The sequence below is a fragment of the Dendrobium catenatum genome, unplaced genomic scaffold (genome assembly GCF_001605985.2).
Source record: "Dendrobium catenatum unplaced genomic scaffold, ASM160598v2 fragScaff_scaffold_716, whole genome shotgun sequence".
In the NCBI taxonomy this organism is placed as follows: domain Eukaryota; kingdom Viridiplantae; phylum Streptophyta; class Magnoliopsida; order Asparagales; family Orchidaceae; genus Dendrobium; species Dendrobium catenatum.
The window spans coordinates 19,199,343-19,220,931 of NW_021319178.1; the positions used below are offsets into that span (position 1 = coordinate 19,199,343).

The 21,589-nt window shown below is 34.1% G+C and overlaps 1 protein-coding gene across 2 annotated transcripts; it reads left to right on the plus strand.

Annotated features, from left to right (window-relative positions):
- The first annotated feature begins 12,184 nt into the window (after positions 1–12,184).
- LOC110106999 (homeobox-leucine zipper protein ROC2) lies at positions 12,185–19,948 on the plus strand. 2 transcript variants are annotated; one of them, XM_020837122.2, is made up of 12 exons: positions 12,185–12,714; positions 13,695–13,930; positions 14,023–14,140; positions 15,376–15,564; positions 15,754–16,194; positions 16,839–16,940; positions 17,143–17,343; positions 17,453–17,627; positions 17,718–17,989; positions 18,695–18,790; positions 18,906–19,315; positions 19,582–19,948. In XM_020837122.2, exons 1-11 carry the CDS (start codon positions 12,613–12,615, stop codon positions 19,281–19,283), a joined length of 2,310 nt encoding a protein of 769 aa, XP_020692781.1. In that variant the 5' UTR covers positions 12,185–12,612; the 3' UTR covers positions 19,284–19,315; positions 19,582–19,948. The 2 variants fall into 2 exon arrangements, with proteins under 2 accessions (XP_020692781.1, XP_020692780.1); XM_020837121.2 differs by having other exon boundaries at positions 12,186–12,714; positions 13,689–13,930.
- Positions 19,949–21,589: the final 1,641 nt, after the last annotated feature.

Consider the following 21,589-nt stretch of genomic DNA (forward strand, 5'->3'; position numbering starts at 1 on the left):
AATATAAGCATTTTAAGCATTATTTTCAGTCTCTCTATTAATGATATTTATGTAACCTACTGTATCCGTTAGCTCAGTAAAAGAGTCGTTCACTCTTGCTCGTCGGCACGAGTATTCATCTCCTTATGACTCCCTTCAGTAATCAGTGATCAGTACGGGATAACATCAAACCCTTTATTAAGGAAAGCCGTCGGCCCACCATTCCTGTACAGGTATTCACTGTCTCCGAACCAACGTTCAACCGTCTTTACTTGTTCTTTCAATTTAATAATACAATAATTCAATTCAAGATAAAATTCTCACAATTCGTATGCATAATTCAATCAATTTTAATCTCAATTCATAAAAATACAAGAGTGGTACGTAAACAGAGAAATCGGTCAAGGACACCAAACCGGCAAGTATACAGAATTTACCAGAATCCACAAATTCAGTAACTTTACCAAATTTAATCTACAGTAACATGAATAAACAACATTACCTATTAAGACTGTTCTCATGTTATTTGACAAAACAGTTTTTTCAACATCCTTATAATTATCTATCGATAAAAATTGCACAGAACTCAAAATACCCGGTAAAAACTTTACAGAAAATACTCAAATCGTGCAGAATAAGCATCTCAGAAACATATCAAAAGTTGTGCTGTAAAACTTTCGTCAATACAAAATTATACGCGTTTTTCGGTAACGGAAACACAAATCTGAGCACAAAAATATCAAAACTCGAAATCTTCGAAAACAGAAATAGGATTCGGAGTCCTTACTGCGAGACAAATAAATCTTCCAATTGCGTCGTCGGACGAAAAGCGCTCCGCGGGCTCCAAAACCAAGCTTTTCTTTCTCTTACTTCTCTTTCTCTCTCCTGATTTCTCTTTCTCTCTCTTCAAATGAATCCAAAATATCTCTATCGGATATTTATTAACACTGATCGTCCCGGACGATTCAAAATTCGTCCCGGGACGATTTGCCCTCTGGCAGAATTTCGTCCAGACGAAATTAAATAGCGTCCGGACGACTTGCTCTCTGGACAAATTTCGTCCAGACGGATCGTCCCGACCCTTCCAGGTTCGTACAGACGAAATTGACAGATTTCTTCACAATTTCTTCAGTTCGTACGGGACTAAGGCCAGATCGGACGGACTAACTGCACTAAAAAAAATCAGCTTTTGAGGGGTTTTACATTGCCTATGGCTGAGATACCCTCCATGGTGGGTGAGATGTCTGGTTCTTCTGTTTCTCCTATTAGTGAGTTACTTGTTTGTGATGTCCTGTCTCCTTTGAGCCTTGTTGTCCAAGATGTTGGATCCTCTTCGGTTAAAACAGCTTTGGCTGAGGGGCCTGCTGAGATTGTTGATCAACCTGTTTTACATTCATTTGAAGGGCGTGTGGGCAATGCTAGCTTTGTCGATATTCCTATTTCGATTATGTCTAACAGTGAGCTAAAAAATCATGTGGATAACACTTCGAAATACTCTGTTTTAGTTCAGAATGATTGGTTGATCTTAGAGGACTCACTGTCTTTCCCTTCTAGTGACGATGACATTGATGTGCACGGTATTGAACAGGACCGTCCTGTGGTCCAAAATAGGCTAAGAAGGAAAGGAAAAAAGATTTAAGGTTTGTGTTTTGGCTCGGCCATTTTCGTCGATGATTTTTGAAGGTTTACTAGACGATGATGAGGAAGCCCCTACTGCCCCATTAGCTGTGCTGGTTGGCAACTTGGGTGTCTTAGAATTGGATGGATTGAGATCAATTTATGTCACCTATGGATGGTCCGTGCGTTGCTGTTTTGGTTGGTGATGGGGGCCTCCATCCGTGAGTCCCCGTTCGATCAATTTTTTTTGCCCTGTTTGTTTGTTTTGGATTTCTTCAGTTTGTTTTGGGTATCTACTATTTGTGTCACAGGTGTTGGACTTTTAACTTTGTACTCCTGCCTTTTTTATTAATAAAATTTTCTATTAAAAAAAATAATAATAATAATAATTTGCAGCTATTTATTATTAACGTATATAAAACTCAAGTAATAGATTACTCTATCTGACCGAAATGGCAATAAAATGTCTTTAATGTATAGTAAAACTCTAAATTAAATGAAAAAAAATGAATAAATAAATCATCTATTTTTCTCATTTACATTTTCTTTAGAAAACCAATATATTACGTTCTTAAGAAAATAAATAAAAAAATTAAAATATAATGTCATGATCATCCATGATTCATGTATTTACTCTTGAGAAATATTCTTGGCTTCTACTTCTTATTCTGAATAAATACGGTTTCTCATGTTTTCAGCACGATCTCAAGGCAAGCATTAATTAGCTATAAACTTTTTCTGTGGTCTGTATGAATGAGAGAGAGAAAGAGGGAGGGAGAGAGAGAGAGAGAGAGAGGGAGAGAGAGAGAGAGATTCATGAATAATAATGATGATAATTAACATTTGTGTGGTGTGTATGAGAGAGAGAAGAGATAGAGAGAGAGAAGATAGAGAAAGAGATTTTCATGAACGATAATGATGATGATTAAAATCCGAATGGGGGAATGATGCGTATAGCTAACCGTTAAAAAATGTGATGGATGCACATACCTAAGAGAAATGTATTAATAAAGATTTTATTTGGTACCGTTTTTTTAAATGGATGTACATACCGAAGATAATGATTAACAAGTTTTTTTAGTTCAACCTTTATCTTTCTTAATATAAGTCAAATATAATACCTTTACTTTTCTAATCAAGTCATCGGAAGGCCGTCATTTTAAGCAACCAAACTATCTAAGGTGACTTATCTCTTCAAAACTTAACTTAGTATTATGCTTCGCTTTTGATGGCCAACATTTGACACCATAAAACATTGCAGGTCTCACCACCATCTTATAGAATTTTCCCTGAAGTTTGAGGGGGACTTTTCTATCACACAACAACCCAGTTGCATTCCTCCACTTCAACCATCTAACTTGATTTCTGCTGATAATATCTCCATCTATTTCATCTTCACTCTGAGCAAGATATCCAATATATCTAAAAAGTGTACTCTTATTAATGATTTTATCGCCCAAATTCACAATTCCCTCACTAAGTGTATTACTTCTAAAATTACACACCATATATTCATGTTTTAGATCAACTCAAGCGAGGACCTTTACACTCTAAGATAGACATCCATAATTCAAGTTTACCTTTAACTCCCTCTCTAGTCTTATCAACAAAAATAATATTATAAGCAAAAAAAAAAAAAATCAAGGTATAACCTCTTGCAAATGTCTACTGAGAACATTCATGATTAAAGTAAAATGATATGAGCTTAAGGCTTTCTCAAAACCAACATTTAGATTCAAAGGTTTATGTTCATTATTCAAGTTAATTTACCTTCAACTCCCTCTCTAGAATTATCAACAAGAAGATTATAAAAATCAAAAATAAAAAATTAAGCTACATCCTCTTACAAATGCCGACTGAGAACATCCATGACTAAAGAAAAAAAAAAGAAAATGAATGGAGGCACCTTCGAGGCGTTCGCGAGCCGGAGTGAGGGCACTACGGACGCAAGTCAGAGGCGAGGCGCTGTAGTTCGACGGCTAGAGTCCTGCGAACGCACTTCGGTGAGGGCGAGAGCCCGCGTCTGGACAAAAATTAATCAATAATGCGAAGAAATGAAGTGGAAGGGCTGGGTCGGCCAATTTTAGGGCAATTTCTGACAGTTTAAACCGCCAGAAACAAATCACTTAAAATCGGCGGGAGAACCGCCGATAACAGTTGACACCTAAAGAAAACAAAATCGGCGGTATATCTGATGGACAGTTTGCCACCGGCATTTCCGGCGGTTTGGTATTAAATACCGGCGGTTAAACCACCGGTTTAGAGCAGCGGTGACACCAACAGTAAACAATGAATTTCCTATAGTGCTTCTCCCACAATTCAAATAAATGTTTATCATGTGTGGCAACAGATTTCCCAAACATTTTCATGGGTTATTTTCTTTACATTTAATGGAAAAAATAAAATATTATGTTAGATAGTCGACTTTTCACCTGTCCCTTTTCATTTCTTCTAAAGGTCATTCTAAAGTGTGGCAACGTATGGTTCAAATTAAATGGAAAGTTGAGCCCTGTTTAGCTTGGGGCCTTGGGGAAGGTTTTATTTATTTTTGGCAAGATCGGTGGATTAATGGGTTATCCATTGATTCCCTTTTGAATACTGTTTCTACGAGTACGGTTAAGGTTAATTTCTTTTTTTCTGATATTGGTTGGGACATGGAGAAGTTAATTTCTGTGCTTCCGCTTTCTATTTGCAGTTTGATTTCTAATCTTCCTCTGAACCGTACTGCTAAAGATGTCCTTCTTTGTACTTTCACTAAGGATGGTCGTTTCCGGACTAAAGATGCGTGGCACGTTTTTAGAAATAAAAAAGATCCTATTAAACCTTTTAAAATGATGTGGCATAAGAGCATTCCTAGTACTGTCTCTGTTTTTAATTGGAGAATCATGAAGAACTTTTTTCCTACTTATGATCTTCTTAGGATTAGAGGTTTGTTTATCACTTCGAAATGTCAATGTTGCTCTAACATGGAAAGTTTACAGCATGCTTTTGTGTCTTCCCCTATTGCTACAAAGGTGTGGAATTACTTTGAGGATCTTTTTCGTGTTAATTGCTGGGTTCCTAATGGTTCGGTTCAGCAATTGTTGGAAGGTTGGATGGCGGGTATTAAAAGTCATATTAGAAATGTTATCCCTCTCCTAATTTTTTGGTTTTTGTGGTTGGCTAGAAATGATTCCCGTTTTAATGGTAATGCGATGAACCACCATAACATTATTGCTAAAATCAAGGAGAAAGTTCTTTCTCTTTCCACTGCCAATCTGATTTCTTTCAAAAGTTTTTATAATGTTTTGTTTACTTTGGAGGCTTTTGGGATCCATTATGAGGCTACTGGCAGCTGTCATGGGATGTCCTCTATGGCTTGGTTGAAACCTCAACTTAACTGTTTTAAACTTAATTTTGATATCTCTCTGATTGGTAGTACTTGGTGTATTGGTGGCTTGATTAGAAACTGTGCCGGGGAGTTTGTTTTTGGTTTTGCTGGTAAAACGGTGGCAGCTGATAAGCGTTCTGCTATGTTCTTGGCTGTCTGTCATGGGCTTAATATCTGTGCTGATTTAGATATTCAGAATATTGTGATTGAGGGTAACTTGAATGAGGACATTAAAGCCTTAGTTGAAGATGGTATGTGTGGGTACTCTTACTTCTATATGTGTAGGAATATCCAGTTCTTTTTGGGCACTCTGAATTGCCATTTTATTAATGTTTGCCTTGTTGTCAATTCTGCTGCTAGGATGTTAGCGTCGTTTGGTTACATGTTTCATGGTATCACTGATTTATCTTTTAATAATCTCTCTGTTCAGATTAAATGTTTGATTAATTTGGATAAGAATAGTGTGCCTTATGTTAATGTGCGTTAAGTTCTTCGGTTTTGGTGTTCTGTTCTGGGCTGATGTTCTTCGGGTCCTCTTTTTTGTGTTTTTGGTGGTTCTGGTGCTATCTGGGTGGGGGATGTTGGGTCTTTTGGATCGTTTTTTCTGGGATGTGCTTTCTCCCAGGTCTATCTTGGCTGGTTTCTCGTCGAGGGGTGGCTGCTGCTCCTTTCCTTTTCCTTGTAGCTGGGGTCTCCATGGTTGGTTTTTGGTCAGTTTCTGGGTTTCGTTCCAGCTGCAATGTTACTGGTGTTTGTGGTTCGGGTCTGTTTGTTCTGCAGCTGCTGTGTTGGAGGTGTTTTCATCTGGGGTCGTTGGTTATTATGAGAATTGGTTTTCCTTTTCCTGTTTAATTTTGGCTCTTAGTTTTCCCTGTTTGCTTCATTTCTTTCCTAGTATCTTTGCAGGCCTCTTTTGCAGGTTTTTGGAGCTCCGCGCTCGTTTTGTGCAAGATACTCGTTCCGGTTGGTGGGCTATGATGAATGTGTTTTTCATTTCCCTTTGTTTTTTGTTCCTTAGAATGTTACTAGTTTTTTGTGTAATTTTGATTAGTAGGGAACTCCGCCTCTTAGGTTCTCTTTTTCTTTTGTTTGTAGCTCGTAAGAGCACTAGTGAGCTGGAGGCCCCTTTAAGGACTATGTAATTTTTACCTATATTAACGCGTAGGCCCGTCGGTGGGTTTTAACTTAAAAAAAAAAATGTTAGATAGTCGACAATCAACATAAAATTTATTGAATAATCATCTAATGAAACTGTTCATTATGTGCTCGAAGTTCATTTTCATGTTCATGCATGATGGATGTATAATTTTATTCGGAGCTGTTCTTCAGTTCTTCTACAATGCAAATTATTAATAGTATTATACACCACGTAATGGTGGGACATAAATATGGGCTGTCGTGGTGAATAGCTATTTTTTTTTTTCTTTTTTTTTTCTTTGAATGTAGTGAGATATTTACATATAAAGAAATATATCTAAGAGGTTGAAATTCCTTCATTTTTCTAATTATTTAATAAAAATATTGGATGGTAGATAGCACAAAGAAAGCCATTTAAACGACTAGCTTTTTTTTTTTTCATGCATGTAATATAATCATATCAAAAAAGAAAAAAAAATTGTGATGGATTTAAAAGATGATGAAACTTCATGAAATTAATTATATATTCTTGATTTGAGGATGATTAATAAATAGAAATTTTTTATCTTATATTTGAAGTTGAGGGGATTAAATTTTAAACAAAATGAGAATCATTTCTCATTGATTGTGGTCTTGATAAAATATGAAAATTAATTTCTAATGAGTCACCGATCTTATACTCTTAGGCTTTGTTTGGGATTGCTTTCTTCCTGCTTCTTCAAAGTAGTTTTTTAATAAAAAAAATTAATTTTTTACTAAAAAATTGTTTTAAAAAGCAATAAGAAAGCCATCTCAAACGAAACCTTACAATAATTTAACCTTTTATCAATTATGCATGAAAAATAGAAAAAAAGAAATCGAATTTTTAAAATATATATACTTCATCTATCATAACAATCATGAATTTTATCTACAACCTATCTATATTTTCATATATAATTCATTTAGAAATATTCATGCTCAAAATTCACGATTATCTTATCATACGATTTAAGTCAATTCTTTTGCAGATAATGAGTGTCCTCCTTACTCTCTTGGCTGTCTAGTTAGGTTTGTTCACATTATATTTGGTCAATTTTGTTGCTATATGTTTTATTATTTTGCAAGATGGAATTATTTGCTCCTGAATGGGTCTTGGATAAGTGCTATGTACCTGTTGCTACTCCTTTTGGAGTTTTTGGGTTTGGCCTCTGGTCTTTCTTTTTTCGTTTATTTCTTGTAACAAGTCCGGAATCGTTAACTCTTTAGGTTTTATTTCTCTATTTGAATGTAGCTCTTTGAGTATTTAGCGGGTTTCTGATTTCTTTAAGGACTTTGTAATTATTTTTTTGTGATAAAATAATATTTATTTATTTATTTTTTTTTTTTTTTGAATGAGAGAACAAAATCAAAAATTGAACTGAATAAGAGCACACACAAACACAAAAGTATATAAATAAATGGTAAGATTTTCTTTATTAATGTCTACTTTAAAAGATTAATGTGTTTCTTCGTACTAATTTGAAGAAAATTAGTTTGTTGAACGCTCATTGTAAGCATTTGGCCTCTCTCAAAATTATGTTCTTGTATCAACTTTTTCAACAACCTTAAAGCCCTTGCTTAGGTAATAAGCTCACGCAACAGAGCCCGGCTTTAAACATAAATGTCGTTCTGCACCTGTACGTGGAGCTGGTTGCTGGTAGGCTCGCGGAGGGATTATTTACGCCGTCATGTGCCTTCTATGGGGTGGCAGCGAATAGATACCCCCGTTCCAAAAAAAAAAGAAAAAAAAGTACAAGAATTTGAAGAATTGCCACTTTTATTTCTCACATTTGAGCTATAACTTTAAAATTAAAAAAATAGAGGTGTTATGACCAGATTGAACTATTACTTCCATTGATGAATGGATGATATCACAATATTTCTGGATGAACATTGAATGAAATGGTCGGATAAAGTGCTTGAACGGTCACCTTGCACTGTATATTTGTCAACTATAGTCGATCTATATCAATTAATGAATATTATCATCTGATGAGCTATTTGAATGAATATGAACTCATCTAGGTGAATAAATTATATGAATGCATCAGAACAGATTGAGAATTTAAATGAATTTACCTTTGCAAGAGATACTATAATGGGATTTATTGAACATCATGGTTGATATGAGGACAGCTCAAAATGAATCTTAATTTGCACCAATATTTATAATATTTTATCATTTTTCAAGCATATGAAGTGAAAGAAAGAATGATCAAATAAGATAAAAAAAACTCATTTAAAAATCCAATTTTATTGATATATTTAATCTTTTAAAAGTTAACATATACTCAAAATATTATTAAAAAAATAAAATTCTCTACACTTTTTTTTTTGGTTAAAACCTACAGAGAGACATACTTATTAATTCAAAAAATCGGTTACAAGTCTTTAAAGGAATTGAAAGCCATTGATGCTCAAAGAGCTACATCCAAAATAAAAAGAAACCTATGAGCCTAAGATTTCAACTAAATTACAAAATAAAAATAAATAGAGAAACCTATGAAGCGCGCAACAAGGAGCCACCACCAAACAACAAAGGCATAGCACAAATAAACTTTAGTGCCCAGCTTGGAGAAGATAAACTGCAACAAAAGAAGTGTCAAAGCTCCACAAACAACAAAAGAAGCTGCCCCCTCGTAGCAACAACAGGCAAACCTTATCTTCTCCAAAACCTTAAGGAACATTTCATATTAAAATTTTATTAAGGGAATGCTTTGATTAGAAAATAATTATAATTTAAAATTATACACTTTCATTTAACTTTGAATTAATTAAAGAGGTTAATGTTAATATGTATAATTAATTTAGTTGGTGAAATATATGAGTAAAATTAGAGTTTCAAGATTACTTATCTATGTTGTCCTTTCATTTTGGTTTCTTTCTCAAATGCACAATGAATGATTAAATTATTTTGAAATATATAAAATTCGTTCATCTAGGTGATATTGAATATGAAATCTATATATGGGAGTGATAAATATATACAAAAAAAATTAGAATGAGAGTAAGTATTCTCCTCTTAGGAAAAGAAAATAAATATATATGGGGGCGGAACCAGCATTAATTTTTATGAGGGATAAATTTATAAGTATTTGTTGGTGTTGCCTCAAATTTAACTCGACCTTTCACTATAAGAAATTAATTGGTCACAATAGGGATAAAAAAAATAAAGACAAAAAGAAAATGATCGCTAAAGATATTTATTAGCTACCAAAAGTAACTAAGGCATCTAAATAATAAGGAAATTTTATATTTGCTACCAAAACTAACAGAATGAATTTTGATTGTAAGGTTATTTTTGGAATTCAAATTAATAAATAAAATGATGAATTCTATTTACTATTTGATGGGGACAATTGCCTAAAGACCTTAGTATTTTAAAACTTTTAGGGGGTGGGGGGTCAATTGACTAAAATTACTTTTAATAAAGACTAAAAAATATATTAAGATGGGCAAATTACCTAAAGAATTTCTTTTTTAGGAAGGGCAATTGCCCCCTTGAGCTAAAGAGGGATCTGCCCCTGAATATATATATATATATATATAGAGAGAGAGAGAGAGAGAGAGAGAGAGAGAAAGAGAGAGAGCAATTTTCTCACACATAATATTCATTGTAATGGACATGAAGTACTAAATTTGATTTTCTAGTGAATATAAGAATAGCCTTAAATTATTGGATTTATCATTATGAAAATCATCATCATGATACATCGACTTTAGTAACAATCATTAGCTACATAACATAAGAAATTTCAAAATATGATTAATATTATAGGGTAAATTTGTAATGCTTACGTGGTTGATAAGATATCCATCTTTACGCATCTCATCTTGGTCTATTGGTTGGAAGCTTTGACTATCAACCGATAGGTCTTGAATTTGAGTCTTATTATGTGATATGTGTATGCGTATGCCGCAAATGACCTAAATGTTCCAAAAAAATCCAACTTTTATTTTATTTTATATATTTTGAGTCAATTATGAGCCTAAAGGCCCTAAACAAGAACAATGTCAATAAATTATGATGGAAGTCAAACAGGTCCTCAAGAGTCAATCTATAAGATCGTTACATAAATAAAATTAGGGGTGTCAATATTTAACATGACACGAAAATCCGACTCTAACCCAACCAAAAAATTTTGGGTTAGACTCGACCCGGTTTCAAAAGTGATCGGGTTTGGGTTCTCGGATTCGACCCATTTGAAAAAATGTTTCGGGTTTGGGTTGACTCGGAAACCCATAAATAACTTGTATTAATCGGGAAAATGTCTCATGCCAGTGACTGCCCGCGTTACCCTGTTGCGGCTGCCCATGTTTGCGCATCATAGCCGCTGCCTGCGACTACCCGGGGCATCGTATGTCGCGTCCTCATTAGTTGCCCGCACTCGTAGTCGCTGCCATGCATGGGATTTGGCAAAATTTTTGAATTAAAAGGCGGGATTTCACTAAATAGAGGTGCGGGATTTGGCTGAAATAGGTCTTGTCAGGTTGACCCGAACCCGAAGCAGGTCGGGCCGGGTTCGGGTCCATAAAATCGAACTATTTGTAAAAATGGGTCGGATTATGGTTGACCCGAATAATGACGGGTTCAGTTCTGAGTTCGACTCAAAGCCAACCCGTGATCCGAAATTGACTCCCCTAAATAAAATACAACGTACGTGACTTTATGACAGAATTTGAGACATTTAGAATTTATTTCCTTTAAATTATATTGAAGTGAATCTATACGTTTGGTTTGGTAAGGCAACACAAAAGAGATGTGGTGGGATGAACATTTTTATGTTATGTGGGATAACCTCATGATCTCACATCGAATCAATGAGGGATGCTAACATTACTTAGGGTACCTTCTGCCAACATCTTCCTTTGCAAATTTATTCAGAAAAACTATGAGACTGTCATAACTTAAAAATATGGTGTGAAGGTTGTAATTTTACATGAAATTAACCCTAATGCATGTATGGAAAGCCAGTTGGGCGCTGACCAATTGTTTCATCTATGATTTTGAAGGCATTCTGAGTGCAAAAGTACACACCCTTCCTCTTCAAAATGATTAAAAGGGAGTCAATATCAAGGGAAATCAACTATATGATAGAAAGTTTAGAATATCGTTCCATGTTTTTAAGGAAAAATAATAATAACATACTCTGGATGATCTCAAGACAACACTGACAATCATGATGATGATATTGGTGGTGGTGGCGATGTTGATAAAAATGATGACAATAATATCTGAGAAGCGGGAGTTTTATTCATTTAATTTAAAGTTCTTTTGTGTAAATAATATTGCTAATGAAAATAATTAATTATGTAATTTTTGTGTAAAATTTTTTACATTGTGCTATTTTTATCTTTTTATAAAAATTAAGTTGTTCGGAAATTATTGTATGCATGATTGAGTGTCAGAAGATTTTGAAATTTTCTCAATTATATGCTAAATTAGTATTTCCGGTGGATTTCAGTCAAAATTTTTTTCAATAGTAAAACGCGCATCGTAAAAATGCTACCGACGGACGATTTCCGTCGGAAATAAACTGTTTTCTTGTAGTGTAAATCGCAATTACCAAATTAGCTATAGGAGCAACATGACTAGTAGCAATTAATCCACTCTAATTAATGGATCTATTTTGTTTGATGAACGATCTTTGCAACCATCTTCATAGTCACATATGACTAGTGGCAATTTTATTTTGATGTTCACAATATATGTGTGCTTAACATATTTATGACCATTATAATGACCACAAGCACTGGTCACAAGTTGTTATATATAATAGGACGAATTATATATATATATATATAACTTTTTGCTTGCAAGCTAATATTCCTTAACAACAAACTCAGAGCAAAGCCTTGTAGGCTAATTCATTATACATCTTACACGTTATTAATACTACTTCAGAGTTTGGAAGTGATCATCCCTTTCAGATCATATACCCTCCAGCCTAAAAGAAATTTTAAATCTATCTCTCTCCTCCTCTCTCTTTCTCTCTCTCCACCTCTCTCTCTCATGCAATAACACCACCCTCTCAATAAATGCAATTGCACCCTCTCAATACGCTTTGCAATAACTCCTCTCCTTCCACAACCTCTCCACCTGTTCGCTCTTCTTCCTCTTCCTCCCTCCTAACTTTTCTTCCTCCTCTTTCTTCTCTGCAACTCTTCTTCCCTTCCATGGCTTCTGTCAAAACATTCTCACACTTTCCATCTTTATACTCTTAAACATCGATCTTCTCTCTACCCTTAAGAAAGCCATCATCTTTCTTATCTTTCTTCAACCGTTTAGACGCAGGAGACTGATAGGATAGATCCAGAAAGCCACTTTCTTGTAGATCTCAGCCCACCAATTTTTTTTTATCTTTTCCTCGTCTCTCTTCTTCCTATGAATACTCTTTCTGTCTAAGCTGGCTTAGACAGAGAAGAAGAAGAAGAAGAGGTAGTGGCAGAAGGAGAAGGAAAAAGTTAGGGTTTGGTGAAGCTAAAATATGCCCGCCGGCATCATGATTCCGGCGAGACACATGTCATCATTGGTCGGCAGGAACTCCGGAATGAGCTTCGGCAACTCCTCGGCATTGACTCTCGGGCAGGTCAGCAGAGTCAAACCCAGTTGACATCCTCCTGTTTTTTTAAGTAAATATTTAGCTGTTTGATCACTTAATATCCACGTCTAAGAAAGCTTTGGCTTTACAGACTTAGGGCTCATGCTGTTAAGGATGGTAAGAAATTTGATCTCCTAATTCTGCTTATTATGTTGTTTAGCAGATTATTAGTTTAATTTGAAGATGTTTCTTCTTTGAGTAATTGTGCTTCTCAATACTCCTCGGTAAGTGTGAACCGCGTGAGATTTGCAGTACTATGGCAAGTCATCTTCCTCTCTTTCCTTGTATTATATCTCTTCTCTCAGAGGCTCAGAGCTAGTCTGCTCCTGCTCTCTTTCCATCTGTGCAGTTTTAGAGAGAGAGAGAGAGAGAGAGAGAGATGTTTTGCCTGCCTTCCTCCCTGCATGAGCAGATCTAAGTTATGATTCTAGTTTCCTCTTCTTGATTTGAAAACTTTGAAGGATTATAAGCGGTAGGTAGTCCTAGATCTGGGAGATTTTCAGGTAAGAGCAGCTTAGTAATTTAGCTCAGTATTATTTGATACTAATACTGTGTTAGTATTAATTAATACCGGGAAATTTTAAGGCTATCCTTAACTAAAAATCTCTCCTCATAAAGGGATCCTTTGTTACTTTGTTCTTTCTTATCTAAGCCTCCCACCAGCCCTAAACAGTTAGAAAAATGAAATCTCTGTTGGGAAAGAAAGAAGTTGGTATTAATTCCTCTAACCTAATTAAGAAAAATAAAAATTTCACTAAACATTTGAAGTTTGTGATATTAAGAAATTTGTTTCAATTAAATAAAGACAAATTTCATTTATTATTTGAATCAAGTTATTAACTTCTCCTTGAGACTTCTTTGAGTGTAACCTTCAACTTTCATTTTTTTTTTTTCTAGACTTTCAAGTATTTCAGAATTGACCTAATTAGCTCCCTCATGACATTGTTCTTCTTTCTTTTTAGATGCAGACCAACTTGTTGGAAACCCAGCAGCTCCCACTCCAACACCAGCTCATAGAGATGCAGACTCCGCCGACGACGACGGCGGAAAGCGAGCTAATAAGAGCTCGAGAAGATGATTTTGAGAGCAAATCCGGTAGTGAGAACATCGAAGGTGCCTCCGGCGATGAGCAAGATCCGAACCAGCGGCCGAGAAAGAAGCGGTATCATCGGCACACACAGCATCAGATTCAGGAGATGGAAACGTAAGATCATTAATGTCTGTAAATCTGTTCAAGACATTAGGGTTTAATGCAGGAATCTTGATCATAAGTTTTTGGTTTTAATTGTTTTTCAGTTTCTTCAAAGATTGCCCTCATCCAGATGACAAGCAAAGGAAGGAACTGAGCAGGGAGCTAGGGTTAGAGCCTTTACAAGTCAAGTTTTGGTTTCAGAACAAGCGCACACAAATGAAGGTTTGGAACCCTAATGAAAAGCCAAAAACATGAACCCTTACGTATATGAAATTTAAGCTACAAATTATAAAACAAAAAAATGCGATATATTAATTTTTAGGGGGTTTTATAGCATACTAATTTTACATATATCTTAACAAAATTTTAATATTTATATTGTACCCCAAAACTTTAAATCACATAAAAAATATAACTAATATCGAACTTTCTAAAGTGAAATATATATTTTCATATATATTTTTGATTGAATTGAGACACTAAAATATTATATAAATAAATATCAAAATTTAGATATTAATGAATTATGTAAATACATCATATTTATATGGTACTTATGTAAATTTTCCTAATTAGTATTCACATTTTGTTAAGTTATAACTAAATTTAATATTTTTCAATATAGTTTTGATTGTGTTTGTGTAGCTTTTTTTATTGTGTAGCCTTATTTTTTTAATAAATATAACTATTAATTATATATCTAAGTTTTCAATCATAATTTTTTTCTTTGAAATGTGACTAAATTATAACATGAAAATTTTCATATCATAATATTTGATAAAATTTATTATAATTGATTTTAAAATCATTTTATTTATTTTGAGATGAATTTAATTAAAAAAATTATATTACAATCATCTCAAAATTAAGTTTTATGAATTTGAAATCATCTTGAATAAAAATTTAATTAGAATGCCCTGAACAAAAATCTCTCATTAATATATCTCTTTAACCATAAAAAATGAAAATAATAATCATAATCATAATCATAATATTATTTATAAAGTGTTAGGAAGATAACCAAGGCTTGGTTTAGGATGACTTTCTTACTGCTTGTTAAAATAGCTTTTAGTTTAAAATTTTTAAATTTTAAACTAAAAATTTGTTTTAAAAAACAATAGAAAATTCATCCCAAACAAAACCTAAATTGTAACAAGTTGATGCTTCTAGTCATGTTAAGGAGATAAATATGAAGTTAGTTTAATCATGACACTTAAAATATATAGTTCAAAATTTTAGTAGTGCATGCAGCTTACCTTAGTCTGTTGGTTGAGACTTGAGAGCTTAGGCTATCAACTAACAAGTCTTGGGTTCGAGTCATTGTGTATGCAATGTGTGTATGACCTAATTGGCCTAAATGTCCCAAAAAAAGAAGTAGTGCTTCAAAGCTTTATGTTTCTTTGTTCATATTAACTGAATTAATTGAGCTCAATGTGACTTCTTCTCCTTCTATACAGACCCAGCATGAGAGGCAAGAGAATGGACAATTGAGAGCTGATAATGAGAGGCTTCGCTCGGAGAATCTTCGATACAAAGAGGCTCTTAGCAATGCCTCGTGCCCAACCTGCGGTGGCCCAGCCACCCTCGGTGAGATGTCCTTTGATGAACATCACCTGAGAATTGAGAATGCCAGGCTAAGAGAGGAGGTATTTGAACCAGTTCTTGAGCTTTTAAGCCTTATTAATGGCCTGCTCAATATATTAAATTTTGTATCTTTGATTTAGTTTTATTTGTTAAATATCATGAATTTTAATCCAATATATACTAAATGTTATATCTTTTTGATGGAGATAATTCAAACAACTTATTCTAACTTTTGATTCTTTTACATGCAGATTGACAAGATATCAGGCATTGCAGCCAAATACGTAGGAAAACCAATGGGATCTTACCCCCTCCTCTCCCCGTCCATCACCTCTCGCTCTCCTCTAGACCTCGGCATCGGCGGCTTTGGCCCTGGACTTGCCGGAAGTGATCTTTTTCGAGCTGGGGAGCTGATAAGGTCCGTGTCCGGCCAGCCAGAAATCGACAAACCAATGGTGATCGAGCTCGCCGTTGCTGCCATGGAAGAACTTATTAGAATGGCTCAGCTTGGAGAGCCACTATGGACTCCTGGGCTTGATGGAGCTACGGAGACTCTCAATGAGGAAGAGTACATGCATAATTTTCCAAGAGGGATTGGACCAAATCCATTTGGATTGAAGTCGGAAGCTTCAAGGGAGACTGCTGTGGTTATAATGAATCATGTTAATCTCGTTGAGATTCTCATGGATGCGGTAAGGTGCAAGTTGGATTTTTAATTAACTTCTTACACTATAGGAAAATCGTCAATTACCGACGGTATTAATATATTTTATGGCGGTTTGTAAAATTTTTTATGGTTTCTGACGGTTTATAAACCGCCGGCGTAAGAAAATGAAAATCGGCAGTCATTTTCCGGCGGCAAAATTTTCTGGCGGTTTTCCGGCTGCTAAAACAACCAGAAATTAATGAACCCAAAGCCGCTAATAAACTGCCAAAAAATTCTGGCACGAAAAATGCTGGAGACCACTGGTTTATTAACTGATATGTCTGGCGGCCAATCCGCCAGTTAGCCGCCGGTTATTACCAGCATCATAATAAAAAATCGGTAGCAACTTCTGGATATCTGGTATCGAAGTTTCAGGCGGCCAAACCACCGGTTAACGGCCGAAATCTGTAGTATTTGTAAAAAAAATTGATTGCCCCTACTAATTAGTAGATTTGTAGTGTTGTATTTTGATAATATGAGAAAAAGGACTCATTATTACACTACTTGCATACTGCACAGGATCCGTCAAAGAACAACGAGTGTAAAGATGTCTTTTTTTTTTAAATGTGATCTAATTAACTTAATGCTATGTGGTTTAAGAATTTAATGATCTTGATGCATGTCTTTTAGAATCAATGGTCGACAATGTTCTCTGGCATTGTGTCAAGGGCAATGACTCTTGATGTGCTGTCTACTGGTGTTGCAGGAAACTACAATGGTGCTTTGCAAGTGGTATGTGTGTTAAGATTCGTGCTTGAGTATTTTGAGTCCATGTTGAAACACTTAACTAATTGCATCTAAATCAGTTTAATTTCATGTTGTTGATATGTTATATTTATTCCTCTGCATTAATCTATATCTCCTAATCTTGATTAAGATTCTACTCTTCAAGTGTCAAATTATCACAAATTCATCTTTATGATCCACTCCTCAGATGACAAGTGAATTCCAAGTTCCATCTCCACTTGTTCCAACCCGAGAGAGCTACTTCGTTCGATACTGCAAACAACATCCCGATGGAACTTGGGCGATCGTCGATGTTTCCTTAGATAGTCTTCGTCCGAGCCAAGTAATGAGATGCCGCCGAAGGCCATCAGGATGTTTGATTCAAGAAATGCCTAATGGCTACTCTAAGGTGGAACAATACAACACAATAAAAGCATCTATGTTCTTGAAGTTATACATGTTAGTACTATTTTGTTACCTCATTCATGTTTTATATGATAAATTTCAACATTATGTAGGTGATTTGGGTAGAACATGTTGAAGTTGATGATAGATCAGTTCATAACATATACAAGCCATTAGTAAATTCAGGCCTTGCATTTGGTGCAAAAAGATGGGTCTCTGCCTTGGATCGACAATGTGAACGCCTTGCAAGTGTCATGGCTAGCAATATTCCTTCAGGAGATATTGGAGGTTAGTAAATAATAGATATCATGTGTTATAATTATATGGTTTTATATGGGGTTGATTTTGTGATTTGTATGTATAAAATTGATGTTACAGTGATAACAACATCAGAGGGGAGAAAGAGCATGTTAAAGCTGGCTGAGAGAATGGTCATTAGCTTTTGTGGAGGAGTAAGTGCCTCTACAACTCATCAATGGACTACATTATCTGGAAGTGGAGCTGAAGATGTGAGGGTGATGACTCGAAAAAGTGTCGATGATCCTGGTCGACCTCCTGGTATTGTTTTGAATGCTGCAACTTCCTTCTGGCTACCTGTTGCACCGAAGAGGGTGTTTGATTTTCTTCGAGATGAGAGTTCTCGAAGCGAGGTATGATGTTACTCAATTCAAACCAGTCTCAAATTTGATTTCAATAGCAAGTAATGGAAGCTACTGTCATTTTGTTACTTGAAATTAAAAATCTTGATTTAGAAAATGATGAGGTTTGTTAAAATTATCATTTGATTGAATATAATTGGACATTGATGTTAACTTTAAACTTCACAAAACTCTTTTAAAATGAGTGAAAAATGAATTCTTCCTTTTCTAAATGTATTTTTCATGTTCAAACAATCAAATGAGCCCCAAATTACTAGGTTGGATTGCATGTTATTACCCAATTAGAGAGTTATACAAACTTCAAAGAGGAACTCTTGAATTTTGAGATTTAGTTTAGTCTTTTTTATGTTAGACAAAATCATAATTAGTATTTCTCTTGTTTCTTAAAAATTGCTCATAAGATTTATTTTTAATCAAAATGTTAGTACAAAAATAAGCTCAATTATTTTAATCTAATCCTAATAAACTCTTAACATATTAAGTCATGTAGTAATTTTCTTTAATGCCTCTCAGTTCATATTTTTATTAAAAAAATACAATAATTTATAACAATTGCAAAAAAAAAATTATCGGAAAGATTAATAGCGCCGGCGGAATTTACCAACGGAATTTCATATTTACCGGCGGATTTTGCTCGCTGGTAATGCCGATTTTCCTGCAGTGAGCTAATTAATGACCTTCAACTCTTGCTGACAGTGGGATATCCTCTCAAATGGTGGTGTAGTCCAAGAAATGGCTCACATAGCCAACGGTCGGGATCATGGCAACTCTGTCTCCCTCCTCAGAGTTAATGTAAGTCACTTCCTATCCAATTCTCCACAACCTTCTATAAAATTCAAATTAAAACAACCATGTAAGTCACTTCAATTCATCTAACAAACACATCTTCTTTCTTTCTGAAAACTAGAGCACAAATTCAAACCAAAGTAATATGCTGATACTTCAAGAGAGCTGCACTGACATGACTGGTTCCTATGTGATTTACGCTCCGGTCGACGTCGTCGCCATGAACGTCGTCCTCAATGGCGGCGACCCCGACTATGTAGCTCTCTTGCCTTCGGGTTTTGCCATTCTTCCTGATGGGTATGGAGGAGTTAATGGAGCTGGAAGTGGAATTGGGGAAGTGGGTTCAGGTGGTTCTTTACTTACAGTGGCATTTCAGATATTAGTTGATTCGGTGCCAACAGCAAAGCTATCTCTCGGTTCAGTGGCCACTGTTAACAACCTCATTGCTTGTACTGTGGAAAGGATTAAGGCTGCAGTGTCTGGAGAGAGTGCTCAGTGAACTAAATTGGCTTCCTTCTCTATATATTAATGGTGAGTTTGAGAATTTTTTTACATTGTTTGATGTTTGTTTAAGTATGTTGTTCTTATATTATTAGCTAACTTTTAAGTCTAGTTTGGGACGGCTTTCTTACTGCTTCTTAAAGCAGCTTTCTAGTACAAAATATTTAATTTTTGTACTAAAAAGTTGCTTCAAGAAGCAGTAAAAAAAGGGTTTAAGTTCTACTATTTGAAGAAAACTTCTAACTGCAATAACTAATCATCTGAAATTTTTTTTCTAATTTCTGATTAACTTGCAGGGATTAAAGGGGATTAAATCTTAATTAATGAGGGAAATAATGGGAGAAATTTTTGAAACATGAGAAGTAGTCAAGAACGCACCTCAGACTCTCCTTGCAATATGATGTATTTGTGCTATTTGTAATCAAAGTCTTAAGTAGAGAGAGATTCACAAAACTACATATGTGAGGGTGTTGGTTCGGGTATTGACTCTCCTTCTTTCTCTCTCTCTCTCTCCCTTCCCTCTCTTTGTACTTTTGCAAAAAACTACTTCTATTTCCCTTTATTTACTACTACTAGTTGCTTTCTTAGTTTCTCTCTTAATTCCTGTAAGACAGGCTTTGTTAATTATAAGTGCATCAAATTCAAGCATTGTTATTTCATGAATTTGTTTTGAATTTGTTTGATTGTTTTTTTTATACTTAATTCGTTTGATTGTTGGATTTGATTCAGTGGAACTCTTTTTTTTTTTATCTTTTTTTCATTTTTAGAGATAAATTTATTTTTCGTGTCACATATATAAGATTCAAATATCTTGGTTGATAAACAAAGCTTCCAATCAACAGACTAAGGTAAGTTGTGTATTTAGAGATAATTTCGATCATGTAGTTAAGAAAAAGGAACAATTGTATTATATCGAATGTTTTAAAAAAACTTAATTTTATTATTTTTCAACAAATATCTTACAAATATTAAATAAATCTATTTGAGTAAATTTTGAATAAAAAATCTTAAACAAAATACTATGATGTCCTATTATAGTTCCAAAATAATTTGGATGTCTTGACATTAATGTTTCATTTAGGACGACTTTGATAGTATTTTATAAGGCATTTTTTTAGTACAAAAATTTTAAATTTTGTACTAAAAATTTTCTTTAAGAAGCAATAAGAAAACAGTCCCAAACGATACACCTTCGTTTGGGTCAACTTTAAACCACTATTCTTTACCTGATTTTAAGAGATTTTTTTACTAAAAAATAAGTTTACAAAATAATAAGAAAACGGTCACAAATGAAGCCAAAGAATAACAAAAGAAACTTCATAATTTATGTGACTGTATATTGAATTTAATCTGTATTTCCAAAATATTTTTAGGATGCAAATTTTCTTGGAAAACAGCGCTTGCCTTTACTATAGTGGGTGTTTCATTCAGGCATTAAAAAAAACATTATAATTTTTTAATGGAAAATAATTAATTATATAATATATAATTTAAAGAAACAACCGATTTCAAAAAACATAATTTAAGTAGACATCATCTGCTACATTGCAGCGTGGGGAGCTTTCAGCTGCAAAATATTCTGATAAAATTCAAATAAATCATAAAATCATTAGATTTACACCAAATCAGATGTAATAAATGAAGAATCAAACATCTCAAAAAAGATAAAATCAAACAGCCTACAGAAAAATTCAAGAAAAAATAATTATCTGGGTAAATTTTTTCCCAGTTTAAAAACTCACTGGCAGATTTCATAGATGTCAATTTTTTAAAAAAATTTCACCAAAAGATTTTAATTTCCAATATAAATCAATATAAACAAAATAGTCATTTTAATTTAACCTATGCTTCGTTTGAGACAGCTTTCTTACTGATTTTTAAGACTTAAGCTTCGTTTGAGACGGCTTTCTTACTGCTTCTTAATGCAGCTTTTTAGTACAAATTTTTTTATTTTTATACTACAAAGTTGATTTAATAAGCAATAAAAAAAACCGTTCCAAACAAACCCTTAGCATGGAACTGCTTTCTTAATGCTTCTTAAAACAGTTTTTTAGTACAAAAAATAAATTTTTTTACTAAAAAGCTGCTTTAAGCAGTAAGAAATCCATCCCAAATAAAATCTTAATCAGCTTTCTAGTATAAAAAATTCTTAGAAACAGTAAAAAAAATAGTGACAAAACCATTCCCAATGAAACCTTGGTTTCATTTACAAAATGATGAAGGTAAAATAATAACAATAATAATAATATAATGTGAACAACCCAAATAAAAAATAAAATGTGTAACTACTGAAATTTCTCAGAA